We start from the raw sequence: 19,269 nt of genomic DNA on the forward strand, positions 1-19,269 counted from the left end.
AGATTAATATTTTTTCTCGTTTAATTATATTTTTGTTTCCATTGTAGACATAGGACAATGTACGGAAACGGTTACGGTAAATGATTTGCTAAATTTTGCAAGACAAATTGCCACAGGAATGGTAATAAAGTATTTATTTATTTATTCATATTGACTTATAACGTTATCATACTATTTATTAAATTCATTGACCCTGTACATGTGACGTAAATTTTATTAATCTCAGGATGTAGTATTTGCCGTTATCATTCTGAAGTCTTCCTCATTAATGCAATTAAAAGTATATATTCTTTTTCATATTGATTATAATGATATCATATAATTTATTAAATTTATTGACCCTGTACATGAAACGTAAATTTGATTAATCTCAGAGTGCAGTACTTACCGTTATCATTAAGTCTTGCTAACTAATACAGTTGTTAGATTAATTATTTAATCATTCGTTATCACCTTCTCATTGTTCAATCGTCTTGTACATCTAATTTGACTGAACATCTAAAAACTGAAAAACGATTTACAGGAATTTCTGTCTTCGAATCGAATAATACATCGTGATTTGGCAGCGCGCAACGTATTAATATGCGAGGGTGGAATCGCAAAAATTTCAGACTTCGGCCTTAGCCGCGACATTTATCAAGAGAACTTGTATAAAAAGAAGGGAAATGACAAGTTGCCTGTGAAGTGGATGGCAATCGAAGCCTTGACACATCAACTTTACACAACACAGAGCGACGTGTAAGTTAGCTGATTAATCATAAGTATTTACAAAATAAATTTCATAAATTAAATTCACAAAATAAATTCTATATAATTTATTTTCATGAGTTTATTAATTTTTTTCAACACCATTTGAATTACTTGATTGTTCCGTGATTGAATGTTTCCTATTTCTCTTATTAGCTGCCTGTTTCTATTTCAGATGGTCTTTCGGTATTTTACTGTGGGAAATTGTTACCATGGGGGCTGTCCCATATCCAGGAATTCCTACTGATACCATTTTGAAACTTCTGAAGTCTGGTTACAGGATGGAACGACCGCTGAGCTGTGGAATCGAATTGTAAATATTATATTTAAAATACAATTTTAAATTACAAAATTAATTTGTTAAATATACATACCTCAGTCTTATTTTAAAATTTGATAACAGAATGTTTACCTTAACGCAGTGTTTTCCAAATTAAGAGGGCACGAGCCTTGGCGTGGTATTTCAGTCTCAAATAAATAGGAAGAAAACATTCATTGAAATGTGAATAATTTAACATTTCTTCTGGGTTTCAGAGTGGCTTCTAAAAGATTCGGAGACCACTGCCTTTACAAGATTACTGAGCAATTTGTTTATTTACATTTCATTCTATTATAGAATCACCAAGCAATAGAACAAATAGTGATTCATCTAATAATTAAGAGTAGCAGAGTTAATGAATTTTTATCTTTTTCTTTGCAGGTATAGTATTATGCTTTCTTGCTGGAATTCACGACCTCAGAGTAGACCCACGTTTACGGAATTAAAAGAAAGTATAGACAAATTGCTATCCTCTTATGCAGATAGCAAATACATGATCCTGAGTGAAGTTTCACGGGATCAAGACCCGGCTCGTGTACTTATGGCATAAGAGTAATCAATAGCTGCAATCGAGCGAAACAGTCAACGTTCAAATAATATCCAATGCATAATTCGTCTAGTCTAATTACTGAAATAATTTATGCGCGAATTTGGTTTTCAAAGTATTTTACATCAAACGTGAGAAAGAAATTACAAATAATAAAGAGCCTTTATTTTAAACTTTTATAAAACTTTTATCCCGTCAAACTATAATTTTCATTATGAAATTCCACTTTGACGGCTTGCACTCCTTAATTAAAGAATCGCAACAAAAGGTACAAAAGCAAGGAACAGGTGGAACGTTACATACCATGTGCAAAATCGTTTATTTTCTAATTGTACGTACAATAATCTGTGGTATAACTTCTTTTCATATACATATGTGTGTATATACAATATCTTACTCTCGACCTTAAGAACTCAGGCGTAAATACATAAAAATAACTAAGGCTGTACCATATTTGTTCATGGTTACTCGACTGACAGTAACAATATTACACACAGCACATCGATACCATGCCAACCATTTTCGTTTCTACCTCTCACTTACTCGACGATCGATCATTTCGTATTAACCGATTAAACGCTCAGCATTCTTTTGTTTTTGTTCGCTAAAGTAATTCGATCGACGAATCGAGCGAACGGAAATCATGTTCACGCGAAATTCCTGTGCGATCTACGTTTTGGAAATTGAGGGGCTCTATGAGGAACTCGGTTTGTCCGTTTTCTTATCAGAATTGTAAATATAGAAATTTATATACGGTACACGGTGCTATTACGAAAGGAACTGTCGTCGTTTCTTCCTTCGATGCGCTCGGGATCGCTCGACTCCTCGATCAGGAGTAGCAAAAGTCTATTCGAAATTGATGGATGGCAAGTGAAGAGCATCGCAAAACGCGTGTTTTGTAATCTAAGCTCTACGTATGTTCGACATCGCTAAATCAATCGCTCCGTTAAAATACTAAAAATTGATATGAAAAGAGGAACTCTCTCTAACCCATGGAGCCTAATTCATTTGATAGATCCTCGTTCAGTATCACCGATTAGCTTTGTCACTTACCACGGTTTTTAAGCGTCGATGAAATATTTAACAAAATATACTTATCAATACATAAACATTTTAAGAAAACAACAAAAAATGTGATAGAAAACGTACGCTGCATGGAATTAAAGACTGAACATCACGTTTATAAAGTATACATTCGATTTTTTTCAGTTACTGTTACATTCAACTAATATTATTTTTTTTTTTTTTTTTTATACAATCCACTAATTCGTTAGCAGGCATTCAATATGCACTCGTTATTTCTAAGCGCTTTCCTTAGAAAATTCGTTGAAAAAATGACGAGCATGAAATGTGACTGAAAAAGTAACGGCGAACCGACTTTACGCTATACAATTTTTGTATCTTTCATTTGCGTCAAAGAACAATGTGTGTTCATTTTTTGTTGTTATTGTTTGTGTTCGATCTGATATATTTGCTATCGTTACAAATGTTTCGTATGGAAGAAGTAAAAGCATTTTGCGGTATTAGAATATGCGATTAACCCCTGAAAGTATATTATTAAATGTAGTATACTATAACGATTTCATGTAATGGTGATGGTAATAAAACATGGATGATGTATGGAATTTTTGAATATTTGAAAGTTGGACCAGATAGGTACAGTTCTCGCTTATAAGTCTTTAAAATACATATAATACATTCATTGAAAGTCTTCCAAGGAATATTAATTACATTTGAATACAGCAACAATAATTAATCCTCTGTGCGCCAAGAATGTGAATTCTTTAAAACATGTTTCCTTTATAGTAAAAGTAATTCATTTACGTGTTTCTCACTAAATTCTCTTTGCAATTCACATGTTATCGCATTGAAAATTGTTGCGCAACACACGAATTGTTCCGTAAGAAACATCTTATTCAACTTGTATTTTTAATTTCCAGTTGCGTATAAAGTTGCTCGAGGCTTCCAAAGGACGCACGTTTCTTCTTTACATTATTACTTTACAGATGCATGATGTCTAATCTCTAAACTGATAAATTCCTTCGATAATGGAAATTCAGTTTCGCGATAAACGCGAGTACTCGTGAGGAAATTTGCTAAGTATAAAATGAAACTTTGCACGGGTGAAGTTTGGAGTGGACAAAGGAGATTTATCTTTTTCTCGAGGGATATTCTTCTAGAAAAATTTGTTTAATAATAGACTTTCATTGAATACTATCTTCTGCCACCCGCTAACGCCGCCGCTGTAAAGAATGACATTGCTTACGTAATTACACAATCTGCCTATACAGCATAATAAAGAGTATCAGTTATATGTATCGTAATAATCTAAATATAAATGTAAATTTAACAAAAACATTATTCGATTGATAAATTCCTTAATCTTTTAAGGAGCCGAAAATCACAGGCAATGTAGTCTTTATATCGATAGGATATACCGATAGGAATTTCATGATTGGCATTCTTACTGCCACTCGGTTTTACTTTCGATGCTACCTATATCAGATACTATCATTCCTGTTAATTAAAGTATCTTCTTTGTCAACTGGTGGTGGGCCGGTGGTTAAAGTGTTACTTGGACCAGCCGTTAAATAACCAGCGGACACCGGCGTTCCAGCTATGAATTTGCAATATATATTTAAACATTTAATATACAACATATCGGGTAACATAATTGCACGCGTATCTTACCAGTAAGGTAGCCAGAATTAGTAGAATTGGAAAGGAAGAGATCATGCCGCTGATCTTTGTATTCCGCCCAGACACTCGACTTTTCTAGTATAGCATTCACTTTCTCTCCTAACAACAAACTTCTAGTCATTGCTTTTAAAGCTTTAACTATTTGAGCTTTGGTTGTTGCAGGATTTTCGATAGCGTCTAATCGCCCCTCTAATATATTCAACAGATAAGGTACCATGTCGGCATCCAATGCCTAAATAATAAAGTTTTACATAAAAATAGTGTATTTTCTCCTAGAACACTGCAAATTTGTTAGTTAACACGTTGACCGCCGCGTTGTCCACGTATGGGTGACAAGAATTTTCACTGAGGAAGTAAATAAATTAATTCTAAACATGAGGTGTTCAAGAAAATTAGTCTGGATAGAATCAGTACAGATGTTGAATTACGTCGTTTCTAATTGTATAAAAATGTAATTTTAACCTCGTAGGAATTCTCACGGTAATTAGTGTGGTAGCGAACGTGTTAAGCGCGGGTGAAACGTAAAAATCTGGAAGAGGGGTAAAATATTAGTTAAAGGCAGACAGTAGCAACTCACCTGTTTTATAAGTCTATCCTCGTTAGTTGAAAATAACCTATGTAACGTTTCGCACGCTACAGCGATCATATCTCTTCTAGATTGCATAGCATGTTTCAACGGGCTTATGCATTCCGTTTGACAAATCGACGATATACAAGTCTGAAGGTTGTACACGTAGTTTAAGTATCAACGAATAGCGTCGTGTATTTAATACAAACTACATCGACGAACTTACCTCGCTCGTTGCTAATTGATGAAGTATTAAAATCGCAGTTTTGTACACGGATGGTTGATTATTTTGCATCGCCATTTGTCGGCAGAGTCTAGGTATGTGGCCTAACGATGGAACGTGGTCTGCTAAACTTGGTTGTGCTTGGAGGAGACATACTAATGCTTGTGTTGTCAATTCCAACATATCCGGCTATTTACAGAAATATTATCAAATAAGATTTTAATCTGCATAAAAAAGAAAAAGGGAATAGGAAAAAAGGAATTTGTCCACCAAAAAGCGGTCAAATTTCTTATTCGTGGGCAGGTCGATCGTACACCTACATCAGTTTTTTCTTTGGACATAAACGTCAATGTCGTGTCCATAAGTTCGCTCAAAAATTCTTTAGGTTTCCTAAGAGCCCACGCAGGACTCGCTATAAATAATCTGAGATATACACCTCCCACTACAGGTTCGTTTGTTGCTATATCGATATTACTTTGAGTCTCGGGTAACTTTAATACAGCATTAGGATTTCTCCTCTGCAACGCGTAATATCTGGAAGAAATTATGCTCTGTATAAATTGACAAGATAATCAAGAAGACGTGTGTATTTTCGAGCAACGTTCACATACTCGTCTTTTAATTCTGTTACGATCCTAGAAGCTCTAGCTTTGGCATTATCATCCCAAATCAGTTCAGGATTCTCGTGTTTCGTTTCGAACATGTGCACGCACTGTTTAGGGGCATCTCGTATCGCCTCGCTAAATAATCTCGGCAAAAATTTCGACAAGTCCAGTTTTACTTTCGGCCCAGCTAATTTGTCCGACGACATTTTCCCAAGCATTTCCGCGGCCGCTTCGCGTATTTGAGTATTACTTGAATTACAGAATAGATCGAGAACATAGACGACGGCTCCTAAAAATTCCCACAATCTTTGTTTTAAAGGAGATAATAAGATACAGGTATAGTATCGGGTGTGTGCGAATGTTCCTGCGTTTTTCGAAAACCCGTTTTCCTTTGGATTATTGACACTACAGACCACGTGCTATGGAAATTAGAGCGTGTTTTCCCCCAACCTTAGGCTTTGCAAGGCATTTTATTGTTTGAGCGAAAAATTCAGTTTAGTATGGTTTAGTGTGAGACGAAATGTAAGTCGATAAAATGCATGTACGCCATTGTTTACTGTTCGAGTACAATCAGGGGCGACTGATGCTCATCAAAAACTGTGTGAAATTTATGGTGACAATATTATTTCTTTACGTGCGTGTCAAGTTTGGTTTTGTCGCTTTCGTGAAGAAAACAGAAATGTCAAAAATATGCCCCGTCCCGGAAGACCACGCGATGTTGACAAGGACGATTTGCTTGAAATTTTGCAACAAGAGGACAAAGTAACGCCGTTGAAAAATAAATATTCTTTTCAACCTCAGAACTATATTTAAAAAAAAAAACGCACGAACTTTCGCACACACCCAATCAAACTAATGTTCGTCTACCTTTGGACAGTGCTTCTTTGACGATTTTCGTCGAGCTCATCAGAGCATATAATGTTTCAAGTATAAGAAGCTGGCACTCTTTTAAAGTATTTAAAGATAACAACAAATGCACTATAACTTCATTTGCCGCGATATCGTCCACGCATTCTTGATTTTTCGTGACGTTGTTGATCACTTCGAGCGCGCTTCTTTGAATCAACTTGAAATTATTGCAACTTAACAGTACGAATAATAATCTGAAATGCCCTATGCATTGTAATTCGATTCCTGGATTATTTTTAATCACATTTCTCAACGCTTCCAGAGACATGGCGATATGCTCCAGTTTCTCGTGATCTTTCTTAACTAATGCTACATTCCCCAGAGACGCCAAGTACTCCCACGAACTAGATAGAAAGTCGAGTAAATTGATCGTAAAGCTCTTAGGGTTCTGTAACATATTAATCGTTTTAACCACAAATGTTTGTTTCATTATCTCGTTTCTTCGAAAGGAGAATATATTACCTCTATCGGAAATACGGGTTGTTCATTGTATATTTTTACAAATATCTCCCCGATAATAAGTTCGTCGGCATGAATGCTGTACTTGAAGTCGCTAAAGTCATGCTCAAAGGCCTCACTGCCATTCAATCGTTCCTGTCGCTTAGCTTCCAGATATTCGTTTAATTCTGCTCTAGTTCCGTTATCCCAAATTAGATAAGGATTCGAGCAATTAGAGTTCAAGATTTTCAGTATATCCTCCGGCTTATTCTTTGCTAGTTGACGCGAGAGATACGGTGTTAACAGACTTTCTAAAGCGGCTACCGTGACAGGATTGATAGGCGTTTCGTTTTCTCCGGTCGCGTAACCGCCTAATCGAACGCAAGCTCGGACAGCCAATTTAGCCAAGTTATTCGCCACTTCTTGGCGATTGTCATCCTGGCTCCTTTCCACCCCGCCTTCTTCCAACGTATAGTCGTAATTAAACATAAACAGCAGTAAATGCCACAGAGCACCGGATTGTAGCAATTGCATTTGCAACACGCTGTCCGTAGCAAGAGAGGAGATACATTCTGTAGCCACCGAGCATAACTTTGTTAAATGCTGTGAACAGGACGGCGTATAAATTTCTATAATTTTATTCAAAAGGTACAAGCAAACTTCATTTTGAATAAAATTAACGCATTCGCGACCGCTGACGTGAATTCACTTCACTTTGAATTCACTTCATTTTGAATTTTATTCCTGGTTGTGAAACAATGATGAAAATACTTTTTATTTTATACGCTACGTATTTACAACATTGATATTTCAAAACATATTTTGTAATTTTTATCTTCGCTCTAACGATACAATCTGTGATGTCCAGCTTCAAAATTTTATTACTTTCGTCGCTATAGTAGTCTCCTTAAATCCATAGCCTCGGGAATGAACTTGTGCGTTTATCGTAGAGTTCGTATATTCTCTGATGTTTGCCAACAAACTTCGAGTGTAGACAAGGACACCGAATGAAGAAGAGGACGGAGCGACATGCGAAAATGGCGACCAACATCGGGATTATTTCGGTGAGACAATATGGAGTAAATATGGTGCGAGTCACGTCGTGTTTGGTCTCATTTTAATCAGAAAAATGTCAGGAATATGATGATAACAGTTTTACAACACAAAAAGTTAATAATAAAAAAAGTTTCATCGTTGCATTAGCATTGTCTCATCGAGATATCCGATGCCGGATCATGTTACTGTCCATTTATCGTAGAGAAACTTGTGCATTCAAGGAGACTGTTGAATTATACAAGGTGTCCCAAAAGTCGGGGAGGAGCCGGAAATGGGGGGTAGCTGAGACGATTCTAAACAACAATTTCCTTTGCAAATAGTCGGATGGGGCTTCGTTAAGGAGATATTAAGCGAAAACACTGACCAATCAGAGCGCGCGTAGACCGCTGGAGCGGCCGTGGTAGCGAAGGCTACGCGCTAGGCGGCAGCGTCAATATCCTTCGATGCACGTCGAGTCACTTGTTCGCGTACAAGCGCGGCCGCCAGCGCGTTGCCTTCGCTACCGCGACCGCTCGAACGGTATACGCGCGCTCTGATTGGTCGGGGTTTTCGCTTAATATCTCCTTAACGAAGCCCCATCCGACTTTTTTGCAAAGGAAATTGTTGTTCAGAATCGTCTCAGCTACCCCCCATTTCCGACTCCTCCCCGACTTTTGGGACACCCTGTATATATATGAACCTCAAAAGAGTTTAAAAACTATTTATGAATTATTATGAGGTGTTTATGTTGGGACCGGGCTCCCATCTCATACAAAAAAAAAATTTCTACGTATGCGATACAATACGAGTACATATGTTACGAAGTACGTCGTGTTTGGTCTCATTTTTATCAGAAAATTGTCAAGAATATGATGATAAAAGTTTTACGACAAAAAAATCAATAATACAAAAAGTGTTATCGTTGCATTAGCATTGTCTCACCGAGATATTCGATCCCAGATCATGTTACACTACTCGACGTTCGAACTCCTGAACCCCTCAAGGAGTAATATCCTCCAGTAATGGGGCTGGTTTGTGTGAATTTATCGTAGAGAAATTTGTGCATTTATGGAAACTTGACTGTACTCAGTATTAGAAACTATGTGACGGTCGTAAAGTATCTGCCGGTCGCGAATGCGTTAAACGAATTAAAATTAAGTTAGTACGTAATAGCTAACCTTGAAGTGTAATATTCTACAGAGGTCTTTAACAAGTTGTGGTAGCTCGATGATTCTGTCTTTGCAGCCTCTAAACGATCCAGCAACCGAGAAACATTTAGTGATATGCATGCAGACCTGTACTGCTACGTCGGAGTGTTTACTAGACTTATTTAAAACGGAAACGCATCGCGTATAAGCCTCTAACAGAACGTCTAATCCACCTTCCCTGCGAAGCTCCTCCGCGTTCAAAGCAGAACACTGTACCGTGTGATATGCAAGTTCGCTAGCAGCGGCTAGCAGTGGCGCGGATTTCGAGAATAATTGTTCGTCGTCTGTCTCTAATTTGATCGTTTTGATTAACTGCGGATATCCGGCGTACTTGTAAGGTCTAAGCTCGTCGGAATATCTGTGGAAAAGGATGCTCTGCGTTCTTAAAATAAGGACTATGTTATCAGGATTCGGACCGTCGGTGGACCAACAACTTCGACTACACAAAAACTCGTATGCCTGATTGACAGCCTCGAATTTATCCTACGAACAAAAGTACACTCCCGTGAGATACAGGTCTCGATATTATTATATTAGGTAGACTGGAAAGTAATGTCGTTTCTGCGAATCTCAATTATCATTCATCAACATATTGTTTTTTTTATCGATCTGGCATTGAAAATTTGCACACTAGATAACGAAAAGCTGTTGATAATGAGGGTGATTACATAATTCATTAAAAATATATAGAAATTTATTAAGAATGTGTTTGAATTTAATGTAAAAGAAATGACATTACTTTTCGGTTCCCCTAATATTAACGAAAGAAAATGTTACGTCAACTAACTCTGCCCTGAGGATTCTTGTCGGGATGATACATTTGTGCAAGCTTGTAATAGGACTTTCTAACTTCAGCCTCATTGTGTTGCTTTCCGCTAGCCAATTGGAGAACTTTATAGGCTTCGTCCACTGTCATCAGTGGTGGTTTCTTTTCTACTTCTTTTTTCCATGTTTCTAGCACATCTTTTAGTAATCGCACCTGAATATTCGATATCACGTTAGAATTATATTTCAAAACGAATAAATATATTGGAAATATTCGTTGCACGTCGACTTACAGGTTCAGGAATAGGCCACTGTGGGAATTTTACAGTATCGCAAAGGTGCCGCAGATAAAATATTTGACAGAACAATTCCTTTTCTAATTGCGGATACCTTATAGCAGGTATAGCAATGTACTGATACCTCGCCATAGTATGGCTTCTTAATTTCGGAGAAAAATCTGCGATATGTGTTGCTATCTTCTCTATAAGCATTCTCCTCATTTCGGCGTTCCAAATAGCTTCTGGTGTATCGAAATCGCCGAGGAATATCTGCGCGAATTTTTCAGCACCGTGGTTTTCTAAATAACTGACCATCGCGTCGGGCAAAAGCTGCCCAAGAATACTTCGCTGCATGATATCAGACGATACGTTCTACAAAAATTCGCAGCATGTACTGCTTGTCACCATAGAAAACCAATTTAGTCCACAATAACTGAACAAGCGTAGTATACAGTTTTGTTTAAACGTTACGACCATTATTGCTTCCGGGTCTCTTTGGTATACAAGGTTTTGTAGATAAGAGAAGTAAGGCAGACAAATATTAATGAAATTAGTATAAAGTACATAGTTGAGTGTAGTTACATTATTTTTAGTAAGAACGTTTACATAAATTCGAATAATCTATTAAATAGAATGTTTATCGTAGTTAAAAATAATGTATTTATATATCTAATAACATGGAAGCCGAAACGTTTAAATAAAGCTTAAATATTCTTGTTCACTTATTACTCATCATTAGACTATGCATGTTTATGCAAATTTATGTTTAAACTGGCACAGAAAAAGAACGGAAACTTAAATGAAAGTTTTATCTTCTAAACTCGCACGACATGTATATTATTATTGATTATTATTGATTTACCGGTATTACAATTTGCCATAAATCCACAAACATCCACAGTGTAATCGTTATACCGATTCTACATAAACGTCAAAAGACCATGCATTATAAATGAGCTTCGTAACTCACAGGGATGCGTGTTTTTGGCTACACTTACATCGTCGCTTCTAAAAGCTTGTTTCGTGTGTGTCGTTTGTAAAAATCTCGCCACCGGCAATACGTTGGAACCAGTGTACATTAGTATGAAGTAGAAGACACCAGTAAGATAAATTTTCGAAACATCTGCGTTATCCCGCATTATTTCGCATAACAAAGTAGCTACTTTCTCAACTAAAACCGGGTCAAAAGTTAATAAAAGTTGAACAATATGAGGTAGGCACTGAAGATCAGATAACAACCGCTTCATGCGCGGTAGAGGTCTGATTACCGCGTCGTCGACATCCCTACTCGGAAAATACTCGCACATTTTGATTAAAATATTTAGAATTAAGGTTGCCAATTCGCTCTCGTTTATTACCGGTGCTCCCTTCGCGACTAACGTCCATTTTAATTGCGGCACTTGCGAGACCATACGCCAGCCGTCCAATCCTTGTGCCCAAACTTTGGTTTTGTACGTGATTTGATTCGTTTGATACAACTCTTTCAAGTCTTTCAAGCTTATAGGTCCTTTCCGTTGATCACCGTCGTTATAGTACCATTCTTTCTCCATGGCTTGTTGTTGCTGTGGTCCTGCTTCTATCACGTTAGTCTGCGTAGGTACGACTGCTCGAGACGTGTGCAAGTGGGCTAACGTCAGTAGATCGACTAACGTCCGCACTCCGTTTTGATCCATTATATCCTTTACGTTTCTTCTGTGTAATATTAGTTTATTTATAAACATGACTAGCCTATCGCGTTCCATTCTGTCCGTGCAACGTTCCAGCATTCCTACAATATATTTTGTATCCGAAAATGGACCAATATCTTCGTAATATCGCTCATATACTATAGTCATTGCTTGCAAGCAAAGGCACTTCATTTCAACTTTTGTTGTTAATATGAATCTATGGTACAAGTCGTTAAAAAATTCGTACCTATGGTGAAAGTAATAGACCGTTACTTGACATAAATAAAAACGATATAAACGAGTACAACAAGTAAGAGTAGAACTCTACAGGGTGTCCCAAAAATGTTGGAAGTCCTTGAAAGAGGCGGTTCGGAGGTGATTTTAAACAATTTTTTCTTTAGCGAAAATGTCCGAGGCTTCGTTAAGGAGATATTAACAGAAAACCGACCCCGACCAATCAGAGCGCGACTTACGCTACCGCAGGTGCTTCATTCGCATACTCGTGCTCTGAAAGCAATGTTAATATAATTTGAATACAATTTAAATTTGACTCATTTGCAGTTTCTTGAATTTCCGCTAAGAAGAGACAGCGAGACACTAACGATAACAATTAACATGAATCGCTTCGGAAACGCCACCTTCCGGATCACGGTCGTGATCGAAGTTTAATCACGTCTGCGATCGTGATTGTGTGATCACCGTGAAAAATCACTAACAGTGATTTTTCACGCCATCCCTATTAATATCTCCTTAACGAAGCCTCGGACAACATTTTCGCTAAGGAAAAAGTTGTTTCAAATCACCCCCCAAACCACCCCTTTCAAGGACCTCCAACATATTTGGGACACTCTGTCTAATCACGAATGATCGGTAATACTGTCAATAGGTATCGAGAATGTAACACATACGATTTTCTTATTGGACTGTCCGGACTATCTTTCTCCAACAAAAGCCTCAAGTAATAATCGCCAATCTTCACTTCATCTGACAGGCACTGATACTGTACTTCGAATTCCCTATGATTCCAGGCAATCAGAGTTCCGCCTGCTAAATCCTTGTCGGAACTGAACGCGCGGATCTCGTTTTCGAGGGCCGTTCTCAATTCCTCCCGTGTCTTATGGTTCCAAATTAAATTCGGCAGTGAATGATCCTGGTTGAATTTATAATAAAACAAACTCCAATTCGCTTCCGATTTGATTCTCTCTCTGCGTTTTCTTAACACTATTGGACGTTCCTTGATTTTCTCTTTGCGCTCGATGCCGATTCTGGCCCCCCAATGTTGAAGAGCGTGCTCCACGTGTTTCTCAACAACGCGCATTTGACGCTCGATAGCGATCCACTGGGGGCTCTTCTTGTTTTTCGACGCGTGATCTATTGCTATCTTTAAGTTGTCACGGTTATTTAATCTCTCTTTCTCGAGAAACGAATCGGGGACTTTCTCGTCAGAGTCTAAGTAATTTAATAAACCAACAGGCTGTACAAATGCACAATGAACACAAACTTAGATATTTTCATTTCTCGTAATTTAATGAAAATAATATTATAACTTGAGTCAATAACGTTAGATTTACCATGATCCTTTTCAATAGACCCATAGCGGTAGGGTGTCCTGTGATCCAGAGTCCTACCAGATGCCTACACAACTGCCTATGGGTTAACAGTCTACCGTCGGTACCGAGAGTAAAAAGACTATTCAACAGATGTCTCGGTAAAGCTCCCTCCGCGAGCGCGAGTTCTTGCATTTTTGCTGCAACCTCTGGCGCACCCTCCTCGATGATCGCTCTCATGATCAAACCAGCGCCTTTCACGATAGCTAGCGACGGATGTTGAAATAATTTAAAAAGCGACCTCCCTCTCGCGGCAACCATTTCTAAAAGATTGTCGAAATGTTTCCCGTCGGTTGTTTCGCTATATGGTACGCACAGAGCAAAAGTTAAAAGGTCGAGCATGGCGGAAACTACCAAAGCGCCTGTACCATGGTTCTGAAATGTTTTAAAACAGTTGTTGTGTCACCCTTTCTATGGAAAGCCAAATACTCTGTAGTATTCTACAGTCAGTCCCATAAATATTTGCACACCCTGTGTCTATTGAAGAAGTTTGTTTAAATTAAATGGTAAGTGTGATGTTTCCAAGTGTATGTTTGTGTTGATACGTTGATGCGTATGGGGGCAGTCCAAGCCATTTCGAGCCCTTTGGTCTCGACCATTTTTTATTTAGCTAAAATTTTGTTATATTATAATACTCTACCAAATGCCTTCTTGGTAAATCTTTTCAGATTTTTATACTGAACAAAAAAAGGTCATGAATTTTTAAAAGAAGTTGTAGTTTTTTTAAATAGCTATAACTCTGCCAAAAATTGAGAAAATTAGACCATTTACGACAATTTAAAATGCAATTAAAATAAAGGTGCATTTATGTTGATCATACTAAAAATTAGATATGAGTCATATAAGAGTAGTACTAATTTGAAATGATCAAGTGATTATTTATTTTGTTATTTTGCAATAAAATTAATTTAAAATTATTTAAAAATCTTCTTATTAGGTTTATATTATGTATGAAATATTAAATATCATGGATATATTATTTATTTATTAAACAAAAATAGAAACAAATTCGGCCTATAATGAGACTTGCGTCATAAAATGTAGAAAAAAATTATAGTTTTTTGAGGGAAAAAAAAGAAAAACAATTAAAACTGTCGAATTTTGAAAAATTTGGGTTTTTTTTTTTAAATTTAGCTCAGCACAAAAATCTGCAAATATTCACAAATACTTATACTACATATAATATAAAAAAAATTCAGCCAAATAAAAAATGGTTGGGTCCGAAAGTGATCGAAATGGCTTGGAATGCCACATATACGTATAAATATATACATGTATAAGCCTATCCATATACATATAGATATTTATAATGAAAAATTCATTTGGTAATATCAAACCTACTGTTTCATTTAGTCAAACTTGTTCAATAGACATAGAGGAAACGAATATTTATGGGACTGACTGTATATCGTATTCGAAACTATTTCAACACTCACAATATGGTTAATCCACATATCGAGCAAGCTCTCCAAGAATTTATTACTGCTGAGAAGACTACTTTTGTTTAATTGTTCCTGTCTTAGATCACAATCGTCGTGCATCGGTTGCATGAGAGCGCAAATGCAATCTATAGCAGCCTGCGTTACACCACAGTCTTGTTTGTTTAAAGCTTTTACAACTTTGTGCCCTATAGCTTCCCTGAACCCGGGAAGAGTTGTAAACGCGGTGAAACCAATTTTACTAGCAACCAATCGTCTCAAAGCATGAAACTGCGCCTCTATTTCGCTGTTCGTTTCCAAATCTTTATTGACCAACGTTTGTAAAGCACCGAGAATGATTTTATCTTTGTTTTCAGTAAAAAGACCCTGCAAGTAGTTATTCACTTTATGAATTATTTGAAGTTGCATTGTAACTACAGTCCATTCAAGCGGTATAACATCCTAAACAAAAAAAGGAAAACACTTGCAGTTTGTCGTACGATCTATACATTCATGCAAATAGACGTAGCTTAGTTTTAAATTTAATAATGCTCGAGAGTACCATACGAAAAAAGAAATAACGACGTTAACCGCTACATGTAGTATAGATGTAAGTTTAAGTCATGTCATGTACGCATTTATCCAATCACAATTGAATTTCTTTACTGTGAATCATCACCGCTTCAATGTACTGCAACGATATATACACATATATATATATATCCACATAAGAACAAATACAAGGTTCAACACTACATGTAACAGACATATGTGGATACAGTAAGTCCCCGAATTAGGCGGATTCGTATATACGCGGTTAAGTCCTCATATTTACATATGAAGCAATTTTTTTGTTCTCAATTGACCTGTTTAAGATCAGTTCTTACTATTGCGCTATTAAGATTTTTTCGATAAAGGCCCTAATCAAACATTACTCGACTACACAATTCTCTCGCCGGTGATACCATGTCGTTCGTAAGTTCGAGAAGAAATAAATCGCGAAAGTAGAGGACTTATTGTAATACTAAATACATTTAATTCGTCTTACATCTTGCGTCACGGAATAATTAAGACCACTGTAGGGGACATTTGCATTAAATCTTTCCAGAATTTCAGCGAAAGTACGTCCACTGGGTGGCTGCTGAAGAAACTTAACGTGTGACGTTTCAACCTCCTCGTCAACAGGTAAATTGAGAGGTCCGAGTCTTTTCCCTCTAGCTATTAGATACATTCCGACATGGACATCTCTGTTACCAGACGCTCTAACGCCATCCAATAAAGACGCTAACAAGGAATCCCTATCTGTTGCAGTGTAACTGCGCGTTTGACCGTTGAGGTATTGTATAGTAAATAGTTGTGGGTTCTCGTTATCACGGATCAACGCAAAAATATCCGACAAAGGTCTAAGAGTACAAACATTATATGTCTGAGGATCTCTCTCCAATAAACAAGTATCCGAAAGACAAAGAGTTCTTCTCTGAGGATCTATATGTCTAGATGAATATTTGTGAACAGTGAATTCTGATACACTTGTTATATGTTCGTCACCGCTAAATTTGCCCAATCTCTGGGCAACGAAATCATCTAGTTTGATTGGTTCTTTCAAAACTTTTATGTTGATACCTAAATTGTTCATAGCTGATTCCAGCAGCTTTTTCTTTATTTCATCCATATGCTGAGAAGCAAACAGATGCAAACGTCCAAATCCGCCACACACTATTACAAATCCATTGGGATAATCTTTCATTGTAGCAATCCCTTCGAAATCTTTATAACAATAACTGGCTAAAACCATGTTTGTTGCAGGATCTAATTGGTCAAGACTATATGGTGTCACTTCTAATACAACAGGTAATCTCGTATCAGACCAATGATGCTTGTAAGCTTGGTACCTCTATTGAAAAAAAAAATATTATTGTATAATCACGGTAATTATATTATTATATAATTAAATTACTTAGAACTCCATTTATCTAAACGAAATTTGATTTATTAAATTTATCGAATCTCTGTACTGAGCTCTTATTAATAGAAAAAACAGTGTGCAGTGTTCCAATTAGACGAACACTTGATAATCCCCTCTGTATTTCAATAGGCCAATGAAACTCATTACATTACTATTATGTTTTTAAGTTGTCAGTATATTCTTCTCACAGTATATTGTCACATTACATGTGAAGTGCAACTTATATGGCTCATATACGGTGAACCAGCAGTATTTTTATCACAAGAGTATAATGTTGAAACATCAGCAAAATCTAATATGAAATTTAACAAGGATAAAATACCAAAGTTTAAAGCTGGTGTGGGAGTAAATAGTAAAAAGTAAAAAATAGAGATGATGTCATGAATCACATCTGAGTCATGTTAATGCATTGATTAATAAGTGGTTTGAAACACAAATGGAGCCAAACACAACCGACTTGCAATATCTTTAAAATTCAGACTTTGTGTTTATATAATATTTAAATAAATTTAATTAATTTTATATACCATGAATGAAAGGTGTTTTTAGTAGAAAAAAATAAGCGATTGCTTCACTAAGTATTGGCATATTATATTTCTTCAAATTTAATAATAGATTTGTAAAGTCTGAAATATTGATTGACTGAATTAATATGCTTAATTATCAAAATATAAGACTTTTATTTGAATAAGAAATTATTGGTAGGGGCTTAGATTTGCAAACTCCTATTATCCAAATATATCAGTTATTCGAACCACGTTGTCAACAAATATATTTAGATAAATAGAGTTCTTACTGTATTCATTGAATTATTTGAAATAAACTCTTTAGGCTTTGTTCAGCTGGAATGCTATATAGAACATTTTAATCTATACATTATTGACCATATGGCTAGACTGATAACAAGCCTGATTAAACTTCGATTCTAACGTTTCGCTATAAGCATTACGTAAGGAACACGTAACTCACCAAAATTTCTTTGGGCTTTTCGACAAATTGATTCCTATACTTAAGAGCCTCTGTTAATAAATGAGCTCTATATTCTGAACTAAATTTCATATTGTCAACTTTTCGTTCTTTGCGCATTGTTATACTAAATTCGTGCGAACCCAACTGATTTCTGTTAGTTGGTTGCACGCTTATAAAATCAGAGTATTCCCATTTGTTTGTGACTTCTAATGTAGTAGGATTATATGTTGTTATACCCATGGATCCAATCGAGAAAATACGTTTATACCTATATCACAAGAAATAAGTATTACTTCTCTTTGATACTGGTATCATGTAACAAGCTTATTATTATGTGAAGTATCTATGATACAGCAATAGTTTATGGTAAGTAACATGTATTTTGTAAACATGTTCATTCCTACGATAACGATTTCTATTAACCAAAAATTTTTTCAGTATTCTCAAAAGTACGTTTAATGATTCCAAAAGTTATTTTCAATGTGTTAAACTGCATAGACGTTTCTTATCATTTATTTAATATTCAATAGTAATATATATATAGCGAATAGATTAGTAACACCATTCATAATATTGATACAAGTTCATACTAACGATTCTAGTAGTTCCTCACTATACTGCATATGTAAATAAGAAAGATTTATTTATCTTTTTTTCCATTATATCGTTATAGTAATAATCGTGAATTATTTGAATGTTACAGATGAATTTCGAACAATGGAAAACATGTTTTGTGACAAAGATTCGTTTTATTTTACAAATAATCCAACAGGTATTCTAAACTATATGTATCTATCTAATCTTATTGCTTGTCAGAAGTTAATTACGAGTAGTTACATCGAATTTTACAAAATTAACGAAACGTTCAACGCGGCACAAAGATAAAGAAAGAATCACTTACTTCCCCTTCCATGAGTGTTTGGTGACCAGAAAGCACGCCACATCCTGGTTATCCTTTATCGGCATCATTGTAACATGTCCTGACAATACAACACGCGTATTATCTCGAATAATGGTTTAACAAAACACTGGTTACCGTCCGTAAAAGAGAAGTAGCGTAGGAAGGACATTCGCATACGAATTGAAAAAAGAATCACATGAAAGTTGTTTCCGAAACCGTTGATACGAGAAATACCGAATACGCTTTAATCGCGTGCACTATGCGTACTTTCGTTTAATAAATGAATGGAATTTAGGCACTGTTTGATCGTGTTTCACCCAACAAATGTCATTTTCAACGGCTCCACCAGACTGGAAGCGGCCATGATGCTCGGGGGAGTTAACGAACAGCTGTTTCTAG

At 36.2% G+C, this 19,269-nt stretch overlaps 2 protein-coding genes across 3 annotated transcripts in view; one reads left to right on the forward strand and one right to left on the reverse strand.

Moving 5' to 3' along the window:
• The window catches only part of LOC128894060 (tyrosine-protein kinase receptor torso-like), a 296,503-nt gene that overhangs the window by 12,024 nt on the left and 265,210 nt on the right, over positions 1-19,269 (forward strand). The window contains exons 15-18 of the mRNA XM_054155492.1: positions 48-121; positions 524-738; positions 923-1,060; positions 1,448-3,066. Of these exons, the coding sequence (XP_054011467.1) occupies positions 48-121; positions 524-738; positions 923-1,060; positions 1,448-1,616 (596 nt within the window). The 3' untranslated portion in view covers positions 1,617-3,066. The remainder of the gene's footprint in view (positions 1-47; positions 122-523; positions 739-922; positions 1,061-1,447; positions 3,067-19,269) is intronic.
• On the reverse strand, positions 1,914-19,240 carry LOC128894053 (dnaJ homolog subfamily C member 13). 2 transcript variants are annotated; one of them, XM_054155466.1, is made up of 18 exons: positions 18,871-19,240; positions 17,970-18,237; positions 16,083-16,928; positions 15,053-15,421; positions 13,581-13,991; positions 12,918-13,483; positions 11,341-12,256; positions 10,358-10,714; positions 10,087-10,278; positions 9,270-9,782; positions 7,081-7,659; positions 6,577-7,006; positions 5,716-5,998; positions 5,425-5,638; positions 5,108-5,293; positions 4,891-5,031; positions 4,305-4,545; positions 1,914-4,230 (listed from the first exon to the last, which is right to left on the reverse strand). In XM_054155466.1, exons 1-18 carry the CDS (start codon positions 18,936-18,938, stop codon positions 4,115-4,117), a joined length of 6,696 nt encoding a protein of 2,231 aa, XP_054011441.1. In that variant the 5' UTR covers positions 18,939-19,240; the 3' UTR covers positions 1,914-4,114. The 2 variants fall into 2 exon arrangements, with proteins under 2 accessions (XP_054011441.1, XP_054011440.1); XM_054155465.1 differs by having other exon boundaries at positions 15,053-15,496.

The sequence above is a fragment of the Hylaeus anthracinus genome, unplaced genomic scaffold, assembly GCF_026225885.1.
Source record: "Hylaeus anthracinus isolate JK02 unplaced genomic scaffold, UHH_iyHylAnth1.0_haploid 3, whole genome shotgun sequence".
Classification (NCBI taxonomy): domain Eukaryota; kingdom Metazoa; phylum Arthropoda; class Insecta; order Hymenoptera; family Colletidae; genus Hylaeus; species Hylaeus anthracinus.

Excerpts from the sequence above, each read along its gene's own strand:
- LOC128894053 (XM_054155465.1), bottom strand. The coding sequence starts at position 18,938 with ATGATGCCGATAAAGGATAACCAGGATGTGGCGTGCTTTCTGGTCACC. Across the intron at positions 10,715-11,340 it reads AAGCTTTTAGAAGCGACGAT|AACGTATCGTCTGATATCAT; the intron begins GTAAGTGTAGCC and ends GAATTTTTGTAG. Across the intron at positions 9,783-10,086 it reads ACAAGAATCCTCAGGGCAGA|GATAAATTCGAGGCTGTCAA; the intron begins GTTAGTTGACGT and ends TTTTGTTCGTAG.